The sequence below is a fragment of the Diabrotica virgifera genome, chromosome 4 (assembly GCF_917563875.1).
Source record: "Diabrotica virgifera virgifera chromosome 4, PGI_DIABVI_V3a".
NCBI lineage: Eukaryota > Metazoa > Arthropoda > Insecta > Coleoptera > Chrysomelidae > Diabrotica > Diabrotica virgifera.
The window spans coordinates 225,250,538-225,273,008 of NC_065446.1; the positions used below are offsets into that span (position 1 = coordinate 225,250,538).

Here is a 22,471-nt window from a genome sequence, read left to right on the forward strand (position 1 = left end):
GGAAAGATTAATATAGATCAAGGTCAGCTTTCTCTTAATGGAGAGGAGTTAGAACGGGTAAATCATTTCAAGTACCTTGGCAGCTGTTTAAATGTAAATTGTGACTCTGATGAAAAGATAATAACTAGGATCGAAATATCACGGAAGGCTCTTATGACCTGGAAACCAGTTTTATGTAATAGAAACCTGTCGATGAATATTCGAAAGAAGGTGCTGAAATGTTATGTGTGGTCTATCCTATTGTATGGTTGTGAGACATGGACGTTAAATTAAAAACCACAATGCTAAACAAAATAGAAGCATTCGAATTGTGGTGCTATCGACGAATCCTAAAGATATCGTGGGTTTCGCACACTTCCAATGAAGATGTTCTTCAAATGATGAATTCGGAACGTCTGCTCATAAGCATCATAAAGAGGAGAAAAACATAATACTTCGGCCATATAATTAGAGGACCTAAATACCATCTGCTTCGCCTTATAATACAAGGAAAAGTGGAGGGAAAGAGATGGATTGGTCGAAAGAAACTTTCATGGCTGCGTAATATTAGACAATGGTGTGGCTGCACAGTAGAAGAATTATTTCGCGCAGCAGCCGATAGAGAGATTTCAGGAAATTGTAAACATGATGACGGCCAACGTCTGAATACAGACACGGCACCTAAAGAAGAAAAAGAATTGCAAAGAAAGAAATGTCACGGATGAACTAGAGCCATCTACCGAAAAACAAAGTAAGTTATCAATCGAAGTAGCACAGAAAACGAAAATAAATATCGTTCCCATACCACCAGATTGACAACAGGTGGAATACTTTCTTTGGTAACACATCCTGAGATTTTCAAAAGAACAGTAAATTAAAGTTATATTAAAGTATGACAAAAATTAAAGTTTTCAAAGCCGTTTATAGACCTGTTCGCACTGTTCGTACCGATGTTTTTAAGAAGGTGTTACCAAAATGGATAGAATAAGGAACACAAATATAAGGAACGAAATAAAAATACAATCCACATTGGAGTTTATTGATCAGAGACAGCCGAGTTGGTGGGGTTACTTACACCGGATGAAAGATACCATACCAGTGAGAAGAATGTGGGAAACAAAAATATTGAAAAACATATGCATGCAACAATTGTGTTTGTGTAATAATACATCTTTAATAAAGAATTCAATTATACTGAATATAAGTCAATATCTTTGTATATATCCAGCAATAATTAAAAAAAATAAATAAAAAATAATTTTGACACTAAAGTCACAGAAAATTAAAACTATGGCAAATAAATAGTTGCTAAATCCAGAGAATACGTGATTCGTTTTCAAGTCAAATTTTTAAAACAGCTATTTTGACATTATCAAATAGTCTAAGATCAATTCCAATCGCTAAAATCATATAATTCCACTGATCTCTCCTCAACAACAGATAGAAAACAATTAGGACGTAGAGCACTGAAGTAAAACTCTTCAACATTTATCACTCACATAAGAGAATAGACAACATCACATCTGAGAACTCAAATGTTACCAGAATTATTTGAATAAAAGAGAAAACTGCCCGGGCCGTAGTGCACGGGCGTTTTGGGGCTCGAGCAAGTGTAGATGAAGTCGTCGGATTGAAGATGCGTCCTGTTCATGTTGGGTTCCGACGTTGATCTGCTGATTTTAGGATGATTGCTTAGTAGTCCTTCGAGGGTGGCGTGGATCTGACGGAACAGCGGCCGTTCTTCTCGTTCGAACTTGATGCAGTCTTCTGTCAGCCGTCTGAGAGCTTTTGATGTGTCGGACCTAAGCAATAAGAAGAGTACAATATAAAAATTTTGGCTTTAAAAAATTTACGAAAACATTTTCCCGTCAAGAAGACGTATTGGGAGGATCTCAAGTTAAGCTTGCCCGATTCGTGACTTAGCCAGCGTTGTGATGATGATCGACGTCGATCTGGTACATGCCAATGAGGTAAGAATGCCAATATGCAGATGAAAAGTTCTTCTTCTTCTTTAAGTGCCGTCTCCTAATCAGAGGTTGGATATCATCATCACTATCTTTACTCTATCTACCGCTGCTCTGAAAAGTGCTATACAACTGCACGTAAACCAGTCCCTTAAATTCTTCAACCATGACACTCCCTTTCTTCCTATACTCCTTCCGCCTCTTATCTTTCCCTGTATGATCAAGATGATAAAGATCAGAAGTTATGAACTGCCAAATTGTTTATTTCACATTCATTCTTTCATAGTTCAAATTTACAATTCGATATATTTGTTCCACTGCTCGCAATTTAAATTAATTAACCAGCTAACGTTTATTTATGGTCCTTCGAGCCGGATGATATATTAAATATTTCTCAGTCTTATAGTGTCGTCTTCTAATAAAGGTTGTCGATCACTTCTTTAAACGCTTCCCTATCTTTTTCAACGTGAAATATCTGTTCAACACTGAGGATAGTCCAATCTCTGATATTCCTCAGCTAAGATTTCTTCTTTCTTCCCTCTACTCTACCTTGCCTTATGACGTGTAGCATAGAATATTTATCGTTTCGAAGTATATGGCCCAAATACGATGTGTTTCTTATTTTGATTGTGTTCATAAGCAGTCCAAGGAATTTTCAGAATACGCCTTTATAGCCACATTTCAAATGTCTCCGTTTTACGGATTGGACTTTCCGAGTCCAAGCTTCTATACCATATAGCAGTGCGACCAAACATAACATTAGAAGAACCTGAATCTGATAGCCATCCCCAATTTCTTATGTGTAAATATTGACTTGTATTTTATAAATCCTTTTCGAGCTATCTCTATTCTGACCGTTATCTGCTCATGTTGATCTAACTGTGAGTTTATAATTGCTCCGAGGTATTTGCACTTGTTAAATATTAAGAGGCTACAGTAGCGATCAACAGGTAGCAACAAACACGTTCCAAGATTGCGGCTGTAATTTTGAATATTTTGTCGAGATATTTGGCATACATATCGTAATATAATAAAGAATGGCGGTACAGAGCCCAAATTGAGAAATATATTAGTATGTGGAAATTACTCTGTAATTAAATACAATATTAAAAAAACAAGCCTGTACCGCCATTAAGAAGAACAAAAAAATAAACTTTCTTCAAATAAACTTTTTTATCCCATGCCTAGATTTTTTGTAATCTTGGAACTACTAATTTTTTTTATTTCTAACAAGAAATCGAACATATTATAACTAATAACTAATTAGGCAACATAGAGAAATTGTCACTGTCATTTTAACGAACATGCGTCAGATTTTCTCTAATCTGTTCTGTCATCTTTATCGATATCTGTTCAGTGCAGTAGTGTGTTAATTTAAGAATTCGTTATTGTTGTTTCATAGGAAAGTAGTGTTTATTGATAGTTAATTTATTATATATTTGTTGTTGTTGTATAAGTTGTTGACCTCTTTGAAAGAATAGATTGTTGTTAATTGTGAGTATTAGTTATATGTAGGTAGGTAAGTATATGTTACGTAAAAATATTTCGAATTCTAATGCGAGTATATTATAAAGTTTTAGGATTTTTTATTCTAAAAATGTTATCAATAGTTTAACAAAATTAAAAAAGTAAATCAAACTAAAAATAAAGTGAAATCTTCCAAGAAAAAGTCCATTAAAAACCGTGTCAAAATTATGCGAAAATCGAAATTTGTTTCGCTTCACAACAAAAAATGATTATTTATTATTGTTTTATTATTAGATATTTCATGCAAATACCTTTCTAAATGCCTATCTTAACATAAACTTTTCACCCATTTTGGTTTATTTTTATAAATATCTATTTATTAATAATAAAATCGTTTTCTATTACTTCCATTTAGCGCGACTATGATATTGTCATTGTCAAAATATTAATCTTAGATAATGTCAAAGATTACCACTGTTGCCAAAGTTTACGATACTATATCCCGAAGTTATATTTTGTTGCTACCTGTTGATCGCTACTGTTTACTCTTAAGAATAATAAAACAAAATATTTAAACAAATACTTAATATTTTTTCAAACAATAGTACAGCATTCTTCTTCTTTCGGTACCTGTTCATTTCGAATACTGGCGATCATTCTGGCTATAATTATTTTATTAACTGATGCTTTAAATAGATTAGTTGTTGTTGTGGATAACCATTTTCTCAGGTTCTTTAACCATGATATGTATTCTTCTTCTCCCAATTCCTCGCTTTCCGAATACTTTGTCTTGAAGTATTACCTTCAGTAATCTGTATTTAGTGCCGTTTCTCATTATGTGTCTGAGATATTCTAACTTTCTCCTTTTAATGGTATACATCACCTCTCTTTCTTTCACCATTCTCCGTAATACGGTCACGTTGGTTATCTTGTCCGTCCATATCCTTAGGATTCGCCTGTATAGCCACATCTCGAAAGCTTTAAGTTTTTTCTCCATTGCTTCAGTGAGTGTCGAGGATTCAACTCCGTAGTATAATGAGAAGATATAACATCGTAGGTGCTTTAATTAAGCAGTTGGGCCTCTAATTTTATTTTTGCTGATGACCATAGTTTCTGATATATTTACATACTTTTTTTTTTTTTTTTTTTTTTTTTTTTTTTTTTCGTGGAATTTATGGCTTTGGTGAGGACCAATTAGCCAGACTATGTTAGATTGTATAAATAGTTTGTGTAAATTGTTTCATAGTATCAAACTTGAGCATGATGTATTCATTTGTTTTGTTAGTAATATGTAGCATTAGTAAAGTGTAAGGTGTTTAATTTTTTTTTCCTTCCGCGCTAGAGCATCAACCCGGTTCAACGCCGCGGAGGTTTTAGCCCTCTTTGTGTGTGTGTTTTTTTTTTTTTTGTTTTTTTTTTGTTTTTTTTGTTTTTTTTTTGTTTTTTTTTAATTGGTTAATTTTTTTTTTTACTTGGTTTATTTTTTTTATTATTTTTTTTTTTTTTTGTATTCACCTTTTTTTTTCCTTTAATGCTTTACATTTAGTTTGTTTTGCAGAATTGCTTACAACATTGGTTAGTAATTTTACAATTTTAGTTTACAGTTTATGATGTGTTGATGAAGTACATAAAGTATATTATTATTTCCTGAAAAAATAATACAATTTAGGTCTATTGGAAGGTTTATCTTGTAGTGAATTAAGTTTTTATATAGATTATTAATGTTTACAATATTTATTGGACATTCAAGTAAAACATGTACCAATGTACCCATTTTACCACAACTACACAGTGGATCGTCTGTAATTTTTATTTTGTGTTTATAATAAGGTGTTAGTGCATGGTTTGCACGTATTCGATTTATTGTGGCGACAAAGTTTCTGTTTGGTATTTTGTGAAACCATGGTTTTCTGGGGATCCTTGGCTGGTGTTTACAAAAGTTTGTTCCAGTTGTTGATGCACTGTATAGGTTTTGCCACATCTCATTTATTTTGTTCCTTTGATTTAAGAATAAATCGGACGGGGGTAGTTTAAGATTTAGTTCTTCTCCTGATGTTGGAGCTGTTTTTGCTAAGGCATCCACCATTTCATTACCTGTTATGCCTGCGTGTCCCTTTACCCATAGATATATGACGACTTTATTCTTGATGTGTATCTCATTATGTAAATACAGGATTTTTGCTTCAATATGATTAACTGATCTATTTATTTTAACATTTTTAAGTTTATCTACTGCACTTTTGCTGTCCGTACATATTATAAATTTGTCGTGGTTAGAGCCGAGTACGTATTTCATAGCTTGCACTATTGCTGTTAGTTCTGCAGTGTATATGGAAGCTTCCTTTGGTAAAATAAATTTTTTGTCAGTATTTTCCTCAAAATGGTAGAAGGCACAACTGGTATATTCTTTTGACTTTGATCCATCAGTGAATATAGAATCATAGTTTGGCCAGTATTTGTTTTTTGTTTCGTTGAACTTTGTTTGATTGATACTTGCTACTTCTTCACTTTCAAAATAGTAGGTTCTAATTTCACGTGAAAAAATTTGTTCAGGTGAGTAAATTAAAACTGGAGGGAGTTGGTTGGAATAGAGTATATCTGTAATGTCAGCTATTTCTGAGAAAGATTCTACTATGAGGGGGGTTTTCTTGAAGTGCCAGTATCTATGGGTCAAAACTTGAACTGTTAGTGACTGTACACTATTGAGGTAAGAAGTTTTTTTTGAAATGGTTTTTATCATGAATTTTCTGCTCAATAGTTGTCTTCTTAGTTTAAGAGGAGGTTCCACGGCTTCAGCTTGTATAATGTTTATGGGCGTTGACTTAAGATATCCCAGGCAAACTCTTAAGCATTTATTTTGTTGTATCTCGATTTTATTTAGATGTGTATCTGCTGCTGTTCCATAGAGTTGACTTCCATAATCCATTATTGATCGTACCATTGTTTTGTAGAATAGTAAAGCCGTATTTGGGTCTGCTCCCCACTTTGCTCTACAAAACGCTCTTAGGATATTTATAGAATTACTTGTTTTTTTGATAATTTGGTGGATACAGTCCTTCCATAATAGTTTTCTATCTAGATGCAGACCAAGATATTTTACAGAGTTACTAATACAGAGTTTATATTTTCCTATTGTTAGTTGTCTTTGATAGTTATTTCTGTTTCTAGAGAAAATACATATATTGGTTTTGGACTCGGATATGGAAAGTCCCATGTTGTCTAGGTATTTTTGGATTTTTATAAATTCAGTGTTGATATTTTCTATACATTTGTCCTCTGATTTGCTACTGGTGTAAATAACAACATCATCAGCGTATTGAATGATTTTAGACTTTTGTGATATAACATTTTCTATATCCATTGTGTACAGGCTGTAGAGGATTGGGCTCAGGATACTACCTTGTGGTAATCCAGATCTACATATTCTTGATTCCGAAATTTCTTGATTTATCTTTAAGGAAACTGATCGATTAGAGTAAGCTGATTTTATGAAGTTGGCAAAGGAGGTTGGTAGACCAATATTGATGAGCTTCTCTTCTAGTATATTTATTTGAACATTATCATATGCTGAAGTTATATCCAAAAATGTGGCCAAAGTGCTGTATTTGTGTGTGAATCCTAGATAGATGTCATTTACTAGTATCGTTAGGGGTTCCAAGGAAGATCTTCCCTTTCTAAAAGCATATTGTGAGTCAGGTAATATTTTTTCATTTTCTAGCCAATATTCAAGCCTGTTCTTTATCATTCTTTCCATGGTTTTAAATATACACGATGATAAAGCTATGGGTCTATATGAATCTGCATTTCCATTCTGTTTTCCAGGTTTTTTGATAGGTACTATGATGTATTCTTTCCACATCGGTGGAAAAGGAATCCTATTTATCCAAATCGAATTGAACAATTCCAACAGGGCTTTCTTATGGTCTAAGGGCATTTTATGCAACATATTATATGAAATGTTATCCGCCCCGGGAGATTTATTATTTGTTGATTTAATGCAATGATCGAGTTCCCATAATTGAAATAACGATTGTAGGAAAGAAGTGTTCCTATTTACAGTAGCTATTTGTTGAGTAATGTTGTTTTCGACCCATGGAGGTGAGATTTTTGTGTGGAATTCGCTTATCCAGTCTTCTTTGGGGTCCATTAGGGGTTTATTCGCTTGTTTTCGGTTTTTATATCGGTTTACTTTGTTCCACACTTCTTTAATTGGTGTATTTTGATTTAGATTTTGGCAGTAATTTATCCAACTTTTTTTCTTAGTTTCTTTAAAAGTTTTTTTAGCTACTGCATCAAGTCTTTTATATTCTGTTAGATTATTAAGATTTGGAGCCTGTGTGTAGGTTAAGAAAGCTTGTTTTCTTGCTTTAGCAGCTATGTTACAGGTTTCGTTCCACCAGTCCTTTGAGCAATGATTTCTATTTTGTGCGTTTGATTTTCGTAACGGAATTGCTTTGTCGGCAGCTTTGTTAATATTGTCGATAATGCCCATTAGTGATGATTTTGGTTCTGTTGCTTCAAGGGTAGCGGTGTATACATCCCAATTAGCAGCCTTGAGTCTCCATATATTATGTTTTGTCTGTTTAATTTGCGCAGGTGGGATATTCCTTCCAAATTGTATGTGTATTGGTAAGTGATTAGAGCCATAAGGTTCTTCTAAAGTACACCACGTAATTAGTTGTGTCAGATCCTGTGTACAGAGGGTCAAGTCTACAGCTGACTTCTTATTGTTTGCTAATGTAGGTGATCCGTCGTTTATAATTACTAGGTTGCATTGTTCGATAGCTTCCAAAAGAATCTTGCCATGGATATCGTCATATCCATCGTTCCATGCCAAACTATGTGCGTTAAAGTCGCCCCCAATTATGAATGGTTTTGGAATTTGTTCCAAAAAGTTAATCCACTGTTGTAATGATATTCTAGTTCTCGGTTTAAGGTATACTGAAACAAAGTAAATTTTTTTATGTATATATGGAAAATTTACCGAGATACAAGTATGCTCAAAGTTGATCGTAGTTGGAATTGAGACTTCTTGGTATATTAAGTCTGATTTTAATAAAATGGCAGAGCCGCCGTACCCGTCGTCCCGGTCACAGCGAATATTGTTGAAGCCTTTAAAATTATAGTATTTTTCTGCTTTAAACCATGTTTCCGATAGAAGTGCAACGGAGTAGTTGCCCCTATCTAGTAGATATTCTAAGTTATTTTTATTAGAAACTGCCGAACGGCAGTTCCATTGAAGGATATTTATTGCATGGTTGAGGTCTGAGAATGTGATGACGTGTTTCCATTTATAGTTAATTTGACTAAGTTTTCGAGTTCTTCCTTATTTATGTTTATACTTTTTGTTACTAAAACTTTTGAGACAATTTCTATAACTAATTCTAATATTGAATTTATCATGCTCAAGTCTGAAGGAGATGCAACTGGATTATTATTAATATTTCCCTTATAGTTAATGCTGTCTAATATTCCTCCCGTAGGTAATTGAGATCTAGGGGAAGATATAATTTCATTATGCAAAATTAATGTTGGATCTGGACTATTTGGTCTCTGTCTTTTGAATGTTCGAGAATTTGTATTATTTGAATTATTATTGTAGAATATATTATTAGTTGACATTTTGTTAATTGGATTTGATGGGAATTGGGTGGGTGTATAATTATTGGGATTTAATGGAGGGAAAGTTTTGAGGCAGGAGAGGTTTGTAGTTTGTTCCGTATTTATGGATGTTACTTTTGCATAGGAGTTTCTGGGGAACTGTTTGTTTGCGTCTTGATAACTAATATTATTGGAAGACATAGCGTCTTTAATAAGTTTTTGACGCTGAAATTCTTGACACGCGCTTAAATTTGTAGTAAAATGATCCCCCGAACAGTTAAAACATTTTGGAGTGAGATCGGTCTTTTTACAATCTTTTGAGTTGTGGGATTCTTGACATTTATCGCACCTAGCCTTGCTCTTACACTGCCCACCTGTATGTCCAAATCGAAGACAATTAAAGCATAATAGCACCTTTTGTTTGCATGGTTCGACTTCCTTTAGTACCTTGTTGATTGTTATATATTTTGGTAGCACTTGTGACTTAAAACTAACTACGCATGTTTTTGTTGGAATGTATTGAGTACCGTTTTCATCTACTTGTCTTCGATTTAATCTTGTGACTTGAAGGACTTCAAATTTACAGTGTAAATCGTACATTTTTATTCTGTTTTTAACATACTCTACTGAAAATTCTGTGGAAATATCTTTTATTACGCCCTGTCTAACTAAAAGAAACTTAGGAATGTATATGTCTAGATTATTTTTTATAAATATTGCTTCATTTTTTTTAGATATGATATAGTTAGCCGATTTATAATCTTTAAATTTTATACGTATTTTATTTCTTCCTACTGCGTCAATGCTTACAATTTTTTCATCAATTTCTTTAAAATTTGTGATAATAATGTCACCTATCCTTAACGCGTTTAATCTGCCTTTAAAATCGGGTGAATTATTTTCTAAATACGCGTAAAAAGGTCCTAGGTCGTTTTGCCGGTAAAGAAATTCCTCCCTTTTTGTTCCTACTTCTTTGTTAATGTTATTTGTTATTGAAGTGTGTACATTAGCAAAGTCATTATCGATAATGGGTTTATTATTAACAAGTTTTGTGGTACTTATCTGTGTAACTGGAACAAGATTTTGGAATCCTAATAGCTCCTCCTTTGAAGATGTTGCATGTTCTGTATCCATTTGGGTTTCTAAAACATTTTTATCGGGGGCGTCGCCCCCGCTAACTGCACTCATAACTTTTTAATGTTTTTATTCCGATTTCGCTTTTTTATTTGGTGTAATTAATTTACTTTTAAAGTTCACAAAATATTTATTTAAATATCTAATTTATAGACACCGGTTTTAAAAAACAAGCTTCTTTCCTACGCACGTCTGACTACCACGACGAATGGAAGCTAAGTGTATTTACATACTTGTAGTCCAAATCTTTCACTTACTTCAGTTACTTTGTTTATTAGTTGCTGTAAACTGTTCAAACTGTCTGCAAAAATAACGGTGTCGTCTGCATAGCGGATGTTGTTTAGACGTTCTCCATTTATGAGTATGCCATGTTCGTAATTCTCCAAGGCTTCACTGAATATTTCCTCTGAATATCGATTAAATAATATAGGTCAAAGTATACATCCTTGTCTAACGTCTCGTAGAATCTGGATCGCTTCCGTTGGTTCATCTCCAAGATTTTTTCTTATTTTAGCTGTGGTTCCAGTATAAATTTTATATTATACGCCGGTCTTTATCATCCATTTGGGCTTTTCTTATAACATCCATCATTTTTCGGTGTTTACTGTATCAAATGCTTTTTGGTAGTCCACAAAGCAGCTGTAAATATTGCAAGTCATATCTCTGCATTTTTGAAATAATACCTGTAGACAGTGGCGGCGCCTGGTGTAAAATATTGGGGGTGCAGACATAATGTTAATATATAAAAAGTCCTTGAGACCCTATTTCCGTAGGTAAAGGTTTTTGAGTGTCTTCAAATTGTAAAAATCAAAGGACCTTAAATTAAAAATTACAATAAATAATGTATTTTATTGATTTAAAATTATAATTTAGTGTTTAACCTTTAACTACCCGCGCATCAAGTTATAACATAACTACACGCGTGGCGTACTTTATACGCCACAAGAAAATACACTTACAGCGGATTTGTTTATTTTTTTGAAAAAATTCATTTAGTTGTTGGTTATAAACCTTATTCGGCATCACTGAATACTTGGAGTTCCTTCTCAGTAAGCCAATTGGGATTTATAACTGGAATCATGGAATAAGTGGATTCCGTGATAAATAAAATTACTAATAAAATTTTTTTTGAAATGTGATTTTTTACAGGAGAAAAAGTATTGTTTATAAAGAAAAATATATTTTGTGCCATAATGACCAAAAAACAATTGAAATATGTACTTATATTACTACTTATATTAATATAATCGTGGCGTATATTGTCCCCCAGCGGAAACAACAAATAATAAACTGTAAATTACTATCTTCCCAGAACGCCGATTATAACGAAACTAAAACCAATTTGTAAAGCACATTCCAGTGATAGGTTAGAGAGATAAACCAGGTCAAAAATTAAAGTTTTAAATATATTTGCAGTAGAATTCTTATATCTGGCGTACAAAATACGCCAGCGCGTGTAGTTAAAGGTTAAATGTTACAAGCAAGTTTTGTAACGAAAGTCAGTCGCCTGTTATTTTTTAGAAAAATTATTCACAAACAAACTCAGTAAAATTTGGAATTTCTTGAATCATTTTTTTTTTATTGAAAACATTGCGAGTGCAGTTAATCGATCCTGGTCCATAGCTATTCTAAGGAAAGTTTTGATACGTTTCAATGCAGACAGACATCGTTCTGTTTCTGCAGTTGTCACTGGCATCGTAACAAGTACATAATTGGAGGATTCCAATCTGGAATTCCAACTGGATAGTTAAAATCGTATCTTCTATTTTATTCATTATGCTTCCTCTTCTCCAAATATGTGCTTCACACCTACACAATTTGTAAGTTTTTACACAAATCTCTTGAAATAATCATTTATAATCCCGACGTTTGCACTTTGGTACATTCTTAATTAACAAATTTGGTTTCGGCATTTTTAATTTTTCTTCTAAATATAATGAAGAAAATTTAATTGATTTTAAATATTCCACGCTAAGATTTACGTCCACAAATCCTTCCATTCTTAATATAGCTCCGAAATTCGAAGTTCATGAAAGCAAAATTTAAACATACGTGTGCCGTGCACGTTGAAAATACCAAAGATCATGCCACAAGATCACATCCAACTTGTGATCCTGTGGCCATCTAAACTTGTGGGCTATAGCGGGTAGCGGGGTGGGTGGTGAGTTGTATTTAGTCGTATGAAAAGTCGTTGGTATAGGAACCACTGTGAGAGCGGTGAACGCGGGGTTCTGTCTAAGGCCTCGCATCCGTGAACTTTCTCCTTTGAAATAGAATAAAAATAATTAAATGTTACCTATTAGATACTTATAAACTCCTTGGATCTGTTATTTCGAATTTCAATTACTGTATAGTTAGATTAAAATGTTATTTATAGAATGATAAATATTACATACTTATATGAATGTTGGTGTGAAAATAATTTTGGGGGTTCACGTGCACATGTGCACTTATGGAGAAACCGCCACTGCCTGTAGACTAAACAGTGCATCTCTTGTACCTACGCCTTTCATGAATCCAAACTGTGTGTCTTGTATTCTCTCTTTGCATAGCTTGTATATTCTACGATGTATAATTTTAGCCTATATTCTCCGCACTTTTTTGCTCCCAGTACAGCATAGTAAATTATAAAGTATGGTGGATAAAGCTATAATCACAAATAATAATAAAAATTTTACCTAAGTTTAGTAAGGTCAGGTTTTAGGTATCCTCTGCCGACCATAAAGAGAATCTGATCCTTGTTATTAATGTGAGAGTAAGGCAACTGTCCCGCTAACATCTCGAATATCACAATACCAAATGCGTAAACGTCAGATTGGAAACTGTACGGATTATCTTCTTGCATCCTAATGACCTCAGGTGCCATCCATAGGATGGAACCAGTTGGTTGTCGGAATTGTTGAGAACCAGACCTAAAACGTAAGTATAAATTAATCATACTTATATGGACCTTACAGACATACATTTAAAAAACAAAAGTGTAAAAACTGCCTTATCAAAATTTTTCACATTGTGTTTTTACTAAGATTCGTATGACTGGATCTGTGTATTAGTCTAAGAGCTAGTGAACCCTCCGAGTAACGGTCCTCCTGTGAGGCTAGAAATTTGTATAGTGATAATTCATAGCACACCAAGGTTAGAAACCATAACCTGGCAGGCATCAGCCCTGCACGTGTATCTATCAGGTGAATCAAAAAGTGCATAGTTTGGGGGAAAAATAAACTTTCTCCTGTAAAGTTTAAATTTAAGTATGTGTTTGAGTAAGTCATTTAGAAGAAATGTGTATAGTGACAGGCGATTCTGAACTGCACAAGACCTTGCCAGGTGAGGGGAAAGATTAGGGTTTTTTCCTAAAATTATTTTTTTTGCATCGCATTTTTAGGTTTTTTGAATCATTCCAAACAGAAAAGGTCTTTAGTGACATTTCTCTTAGGTTAATAGTTTTTGACATATAAGCGATTAAAAATTTAAAAATTGGGAAATCGGCCATTTTTAACCCTGAATCCGACATTTAACTGAAAATTTAAATGTTGCCAAGGTAGGTAGATATTCTTTAAACATCGATTGATGAAATTCCAAAGATTTTTTTGCAATACAATATCGAAAACCCCTTTGTTTTTTTAATTGGTAATCAAGCGGGCGCGACACTGTAGTATCAGTGAGGACGTTCGAGATTGCATAAATTCATTATCTCGAGAATAGGCCAACTTAAAGAGAAATCCTCAGACAGGTCGATTTTTATTTTTAAATTAGGACTTTTTGGCATATATATAATACTAGTGACGTCATCCATCTGGGCGTGATGACGTAATCGATGTTTTTTTGTATGGGAGTAGGGGCCGTGTGATAGCTCATTTGAAAGGTTATTTAATTCTGTATTCAGTTATATAAACTTTAACATAATTTAAAAATGTATACCATTTTTATTCAGTTGCAATGCGAAGGCAAAACAATCTTACTTTTCAATTAGAATACGGAGTGCAGTCCAGTCCCTTGAATCGCGATTTTCGGCTCTTATTGGAGCCTTCATCGGAAAGAACGTAGGCACTGTTCTCCATCTGCAGACGGGGGATGTGAATTGCATAGTGTAGAATTCCTTCCCTCTCGTCTTCACTGCAGCATCCATTTGACTTGCAAATTGTAGAAGTCTTGGAGGTGTCACCAGGAAAGTGTACCAATAAGTTTTCAATTTAAAAATCTTTTAGTAATATTTTTAATATTTTCAATATTAATAATTTACTATTAGGATTGAAAACTACTTCGTCTTTAACATAATTATTTATACAGGGTGTGCAAAAAATGCTTCTTTCTTTTTGTGTAAATTAATTTAACAGGAAACAGTAGCGATCAACAGGTAGCGAAAACGCGTTCCAAGATTGCGGCTGTAATTTTGAATATTTTTTCGAGATATTTGGCACACATATTCGTAATATAATAAAGAATGGCGGTACAGAGCCCAATTTGAAAAATATATTAATATGTGGAAATTACTCTGTAATTAAATACAATATTAAAAAACGAGCCTGTACCGCCATTAATAAGAACAAAAAAATATACTTTCTTCAAATAAACTTTTTTATCCGATGCCTAGATTTTGTGTCATTTTGGAACTACATACTAATGAAATAAAAAATTTTAGTAGTTCCAAAATAACATAAAATCTAGGCATCGGATAAAAAAGTTTATTTGAAGAAAGTGTATTTTTTTGTTCTTCTTAATGGCGGTACTGGCTCGTTTTTTAATATTGTATTTAATTACAGAGTAATTTCCACATATTAATATATTTTTCAAATTGGGCTCTGTACCGCCATTCTTTATTATATTACGAATACGCGTGCCAAATATCTCGAAAAAATATTCAAAATTACAGCCGCAATCTTGGAACGCGTTTTTGCTACCTGTTGATCGCTACTGTTTCCTCTTAATAACAAATTTTTGAAGTTATTCTTCTTTAGGCGCGATGCGATTGAGAGTAAAATTTCATAAATGTGCGCGCATGCGCACACAGACAGTAATAGTTCGTTGCTAATCTTTCAAGATATGTACGTATGTATCTGTATCAGCACAAACAAGTCATTAAAAGAATATATTAGTGTTTTTAGTAAATGTATAATTTATTATAATTTTTGGATTTGTCTTTCTCTGTAGTAAGATAATAAAATATTATGTAGGTATAACATTTTTATATGTCTATTTGTCACCGTGTTGTGTAATTATATCCGAAACTTACGTGTCACTTAAAGAAGCTCGGTGGCGTAGTTGGTAGAGCGTTGGGTCAGTGATTGGAAGGTCGCGCCCGTCGCGGGTTATAATCCTGGACGATTCATATATTTTTTTTTTAATTTTTGGTTGTTTTAATAAAAAAATTTTGAAAGTGGTAGATAAGAAAGTTAGTTTAATATTTAAATAAAATACAAATAACCTGTAAGTATATTTACTTCGTTGAAATTATATAATAGAAGAATAACTTCTTACGTGCGTACAAAGTACACACACATTCTTTTTTTTTATTAAATTAATTAAGTTAATATTTATATTACTGAATAGAGAATTAAATAACCTTTCAAATGAGCTATAACCCTACTCTCACTTAAAAATATCATCGATTACGTCATCTCGCCTAGATGGATGACGTCACTAGTATTATATAAATGCCAAAAAGTCCTAATTTAAAAATAAAAATTGACCTGTCTGATAATTTCTCTTCAGATTTGCCCATTCTCGAGATAATGAATTTATGCAAACTCAAACGTCCTCACTTATACTACAGTGTCGCGCTTGCTTGATTACCAATTAAAAAACAAAGGGGTTTTCGATATTGTATTGCAAAAAAATCTTCGGGATTTCATCAATCGATGTTTAAAGAATATCTACATACCTTGGCAACATTGAAATTTTCAGTTAAATGTCCGATTCAGGGTTAAAAATGGCCGATTTCGTGATTTTTAAATTTTTAATCGCTTATATGTCAAAAACTATTAACCTAAGAGAAATGTCACTAAAGACCTTTTCTGTTTGGAATGATTCAAAAAACCTAAAAAAAACTGTATGCGATACAAAAAAATAATTTTAGGAAAAAACCCTAATTTTTCTCCTCGCCTGGCAAGGTATTGTGCTGTTCAGAATCGACTTTCATTGTAAACATTTCTTCTAAATGACTTACTCAAACACATACTTAAATTTAAACTTTACAGGAGAAAGTTTATTTTTCACCTAAACTATGCACTTTTCGATTTACCTGGTAGATACACGTGCAGCGCTGCTGCCTGCCAGGTCATGGTTTTTAGCCTTGGTGTGCTATGAATTATCACTATACAAATTTCTAGCCATAAAGGAAGACAGTTACTCGGAGGGTTCACTAGCTCTTAGACTATACGTTGTAGAGACCAATGGACCATGATAGTGTGACGTCAAAACGTCAAAATTTTTCCAAACACGTTGTGTCTAGGGTATACGCTACCGTGTACGCAAATAAAAAAGGTAGAATTAAACGTCATAACAAATATTTTTCTATCAAACAAACACTAAACATATCAAAATAGCGTGTATCAAAATATACAGTCACTGCCCACGCTAAATAGTCACTAGCTTGATGAAGTTTAACTTTTTTTATTTGCGTACATTTTAGCGTGTACCTAGACACAACGTGTTTGGAAAACTTTTTTTGACGTTTTGACGTCACGACTATCACGGTCTATTACTAGCAGATTACGGCCACGTGGTTTTACGTTTATCACCATATCATCCGGAACTTAATGCGACTGAAAAGATATGGGCTAGTTTAAACAATAAAGTGGCGTCAAGAAACACCACTTTTCAATTGGTACATGTTCAAGAGATAGCAAACACCAGGCTACATGAAATGACGTCAATGCACTATTGAGACCGTGCAAGTTCGGAAAAGCGACACCTGGTTTCATAGCTCGGCAACTTTTTTCGCACTTTTAATTATACAGTGGAACCCCGATAAGTCGGCCCTCGATAACCCGGAAGTCCGGCTAACCCGGACCGATTTTCATCAGATAAACATTTTGATTTTCAATATTTTGTATTTTGACAACGACCCGATTTGGGCGTCGCGAAACGTTAATAAAATTATTTTTCAATTTAATTGTGGCTTATTTCCCATCAAAATAGTTAATTATCAGACAAACCTTTCAACAATAAAAATGTATGTAATATAATATTTGAGAGATAATGTGTATGTGTGTAATTTGAACTATACGACAGTAAAAATGACTCATAGCACACGCCGCAGAAACAACAGGCACCTGTCTGTAGTACCTATTCCTTTTTATTTTAAACTGTCTTAGCATTGTTTAGGAAAGACTATTTAAAACATTCTTTTATAAACAATGGTCTTTAGTTTTCACTGTTCTTAAATAACATTACATCGTTGTGACTGTATTGTGTGTCTTGTATTGTTCGCTTCCGTTTGCTTACGTTTGTGTTTGGTGTTTTTTTTAGTAATTTAGATGTGTAGGTACTGTGCATATATTTCATGTTATTTCAATTCTAACGGAGTTTATCTGTAAGTATACCGTATTTTATTTATTTTTACCATATTCTCCGGCTATCTCGGATTTTCGATAACCCGGATCGGCCGCGGTCCCGATTAATCCGAGTTATCGAGGTTCCACTGTATTGGCCAATCATATTGGTCCTGATTGCTGGACAATTGTCAAGCTTGTAGCCAAAAAAAATTATAAGAAGAAAAAGTAAGATTTAGGTTATGTTATTAAAAGGTAAATAATTGTATGTAGTAAATAAATTAATTAAATATACTTTTATATAATAATTGCATATCATATCAATATTGTGAGCAACATATAATTTTTCTTCTTCAATGACAGTAGGTATGAAATATACGTCAATTTGACAATTTCAATTGACAATATGAATTATTTTAGAAAGTTGCAAGATTTCTCCGCTATTCGCGCACGATCGTTTCTCGTATCCCCTCCAAGTACTTGCACACCGCGAATAGGGCCTTTCATTCACAGTCATTTGTTTCGAGCTTCTGTCATATGTTGTATAATGCGTATATATTAATATTATACACGGATTATACGACATTTGACAGAAGCTCGAAACAAATGACAATCGATGAAAAGCCCTATAGGGATGAATGACATTATGTGCAGATCCGACCCTGACGCGCAATTTAGTATGAAATTAAATTAGCCAATGATTTTAGGATTTTTTTCGGGCATGCGTATTAAGTTTTGCACCGACTCTAATACCATTAATTCTCGAGAATGTTAAATTAAGTAAAGAAACTAGCAAATATAAGTCTGATTGCATTTGCAGCATTTTGAATTACTATAACGGTTAATTATTTATATGGGAAATAAGCCACAATTAAATTGAAAAAAATAATTTTGTTAACGTTTCGACGCCCAAATCGGGTGTCGTTGTCAAAATAGAAAAATACTACTAAATTAAACAAAAATGTTGTTGCTAAGTAAAATATTCTTCTAATAATTTATCTAATCTGACTTATTTATATTGGCAATTCCGACATATATTATACATTTTAAAGTAGAAGATTTTACAATGATATTGTCAATATTTGAGTTGCGTTTCTGGGACGACTTTACTGAAAAATATTTCATTCGATTACATTAAATCAACCCCAACTCAAGAATATCCGTCACAAACAAATCATAGCATGTGATCTGTCTTTAAAAAGACAACCAAATGCAACAATGACAGTAAAATTCTCGCGTTAGAGATTCCATAGTAAATCACGAGGGAAAACCAGGAAAAAACCTCGTGATACTATCCCGTCATCGTAAGTATTTGGTCTTACATTTAATTTACTCTCAAGAAACTAATACCAAATTCTGACTTTAATATGTTTAAATTATAAATAATATTAATAATACATAGATATACAATACAGTCCGACAAATGAAAGAATACCCATGAACGATCACATCAATCACTTATTTTGTATTCTTTAATTTTTTCGACTGTAAGTAATACTAAAATATAAAATATGTACTAACTCGATATGTTATTGACTTAATAATCGTGCCATTTTCTTTCTATTGACTTCCTCTTTCAGTTGATTTTCTATTTAAAAATAGAGAATTTGATTGATCTCAAATATGTCAACACGCATGGGATAATGAACATAGAGTTCATAACATATCGAGTTCATCATCCAGCCTCAAAAGTCCACTGCTGAACATAGGCCTCCTCCCCTCGTTTCCAACCCCATCTATCCTGCGCCGCCCTCATCCAGTTTTTATTTACCTTTCTTAAGTCGTCAGTCCATCTTGTAGGCGGTCGACCGACGCTTCTCTTGTCTTCTCTTGGCCTCCATTCCAATAACCTCTTCGTCCATCGCCCATCTGTCATTCTGGCTACGTGTCCTGCCCATCTCCACTTCAACCTGGCTATCCTCTCGATGACGTCAGTCACCTTTGTTCTTCTCCTGATTTCTTCGTTTCTGATTTTGTCTCGCAGAGTTATTCCTAACATTGACCGCTCCATTCTTCTCTGCGTGACTCTTAGTTTGGTAGCCGAGGCTTTAGTTAAGGTAAGTGTTTCTGATCCGTACGTCAAGACTGGGAGGACGCACTGATCGAATACCTTTCTCTTTAGACATGTGGGTAACTCACTTTTAAAAGTTTCTCTCAGTTTTCCAAATGCTGCCCACCCAAGACCGATTCTTCTCTTCAGCTCATGAGTCTGGTTATCCCTGCCAATCGTAATTTCATGTCCCAGGTATTTATATCTATCTACGAGTTCTATTTCCTTCCCACCAATACTGATGTTCTGGTTGGGTACCAAATTTGTCATTATTTTTGTTTTTGAGATGTTTATATTTAAACCAACATTTTCTGTAGCTACAACGAGTTCTTGTACCATCTCTCTTGCCATACCTAGATCCTCAGCTACTATGACTATATCATCGGCGAAACGTAAGTTGTTTAGGTATTCTCCATCTATTTTTATTCCCTTTGTCATCCAATCCAAACTCTTGAAAGCATGTTCTAAGACCGTATTAAAAAGTTTAGGTGACATTGGGTCTCCTTGTCTAACCCCCCGTTCTATTTTTATGCGATTACTGTTAGTATGTAAGTTGACAGTGGTTGTTGCCTGTAAGTATATTTTGTGTAATAATTTTGTATACCTATAATCTAGCCTGCATTCTTTAAGCGCCTGTAATATTTTGCTAAGTTCAACTGTATCAAAGGCTTTATGAAAATCGATAAAAACTAGAACTAGGGGTTTATTGTATTCCACTACTTTCTCTATCAGGGTTTTTATACTTTGTAGATGGTCATTTGTTCCGTAATTTTTTCGGAATCCTGCCTGTTCTCTTGGTTGATAAGTCTCTAACTTTCTTTCCATTCTTCCCATATCGAGTTAGTACATATTTTATATTTTAGTATTACTTATTGTATATCTATGTATTATTAACATTATTTATAATTTAAACATATTAAAGTCAGAATTTGGTATTAGTTTCTTGAGAGTAAATTGAATGTAAGACCAAATACTTACGATGACTCCCGGTTTTCCCTCGTGATTTACTATGGAATCTCTAACGCGAGAATTTTACTGTCATCGTTGCATTTGGTTGTCTTTTTAAAGACAGATCACATGCTATGATTTTTTTGTGACGGATATTCTTGAGTTGGGGTTGATTTCATGTAATCGAATGAACTATCTTTCAGTAAAGTCGTCCCAGGAACGCAACTCATAAATATTGACAATATCATTTTACAATCTTCTACTTTAAAATGTATAATATATGTCTGAATTGCCAATATAAATGAGTCAGATTAAATAAATTATTAGAAGAATATTTTACTTAGCAACAACATTTTTGTTTAATTTAGTAGTATTTTGTATTTTGACAACGACACCCGATTTGGGCGTCGAAACGTTAATAAAATTATTTTTTCCAATTTAATTGTGACTTATTTCCCATATAAATAATTAATCATAAAAATGCCACAAGGAAATAGCTACAGAACAATATGATAACGGTGTTGATATAAAAAGGTGCTTTTGTGCCTACCTCTGTTGAAGGCATGCCATTAGATACCATGTTACATTTTATATGTTAGTTTCTAGTTTACATATAAATTTACTTACCATCTAGTTTTAGCTGTAGCTAGACCAAAATCGCCAATTTTCACTGTCAAGTCGTCATGTAAAAATATATTATTAGATTTAAGATCTCTATGGATGATATTCTTCGCATGAAGGTAATCCATTCCTTGTGCTATTTGCCTAGCTGTAATAGCAAACAAGTTTATTAATAAAACTAATAATCGTTAATGAATATACTTTAAATATACAGTACAGTCCAATAATTTTACACATAACTGCTGATGCTATTTTAATATTAAATAAGAGACTATAGGTACCTTTTTACCGCGCTTAAGTTATTTTTAAAATAAAGTGTACTATTCGGTTTACATGCATATAGTTTTTTTAATTCTGTATAATTTTATTTAATTTAAAAATAAAAATTAGCCAAATCGGCCCAGTCGTTATTAACGTGTTATAAAAAATATAGTATATAGAATTATAGTAAGTGTATAGTGTATATGTATGTATATTACAATATATCGCAAGGTTACTTCACGCATCTCGATTTTTCGAATGACTTAAATACGATTTCAGACCCGTGCAAAAACATCATACCGATAAGAAGTATTCACTTCAAAAACAAATCACTGCTAAAGGGTTACAGAATGTTATATACAAATAAAAATATATTTACCTCTTTAATAAAATGCATAATATATTTACCTATTTCTATAAGCGTAAATACTTGAAATTTTGTTTCTAACACATGTAAATGTTTGTACAAACTAGAACTCTCGCACCATTGCGTTACAATAGCCAACTGTGGTTTGCTGACACAACCCATGAAGAGCAGAATGTTCACATGCCGAGTTTTCCTTAAGACCGCCACTTCATTCTTAAACGCCTGTAATTGGGCTACTGTTGGAATTTTCACGTTAAGGGTTTTTACCTACAAAAAAGTATATTTAAGTTAAAAAAATGAAAGAGTTCAAATATTTCATTCTTCATTCAGTCAAAAAACGTCTTTTACTTTTCTATCTTTACTCAAATTTGAATACTATAAGAAGTTTCTTTCTGTCCTTTTCCTAGACGAATGAAAACGGAATGTGACTGCATATTGTAGAGTCCTTTTTGTTTTCTATATTCGCCGTCTGCTGTCTTATAAATTGTAAAAGTTGCAGATTAAGGATGTACCAGAAATAGTTTCCAACAAGAAAAGTTTCAGATTTAAAAATTATTTACCATTTTAATTTTTATTATAATGATAGATT

At 33.2% G+C, this 22,471-nt stretch overlaps 1 protein-coding gene across 1 annotated transcript in view; it reads right to left on the minus strand.

The window, feature by feature from the left end:
• Positions 1-268: 268 nt before the first annotated feature.
• LOC114329356 (raf homolog serine/threonine-protein kinase Raf) overlaps positions 269-22,471 on the minus strand; it is a 73,778-nt gene continuing 51,575 nt past the window's right edge. The window contains exons 4-7 of the mRNA XM_028278419.2: positions 21,924-22,149; positions 21,261-21,402; positions 12,824-13,057; positions 269-1,781 (exon numbers count right to left, since the gene is read on the minus strand). Coding sequence (XP_028134220.1) covers positions 1,511-1,781; positions 12,824-13,057; positions 21,261-21,402; positions 21,924-22,149 — 873 coding nt within the window. The 3' untranslated portion in view covers positions 269-1,510. The remainder of the gene's footprint in view (positions 1,782-12,823; positions 13,058-21,260; positions 21,403-21,923; positions 22,150-22,471) is intronic.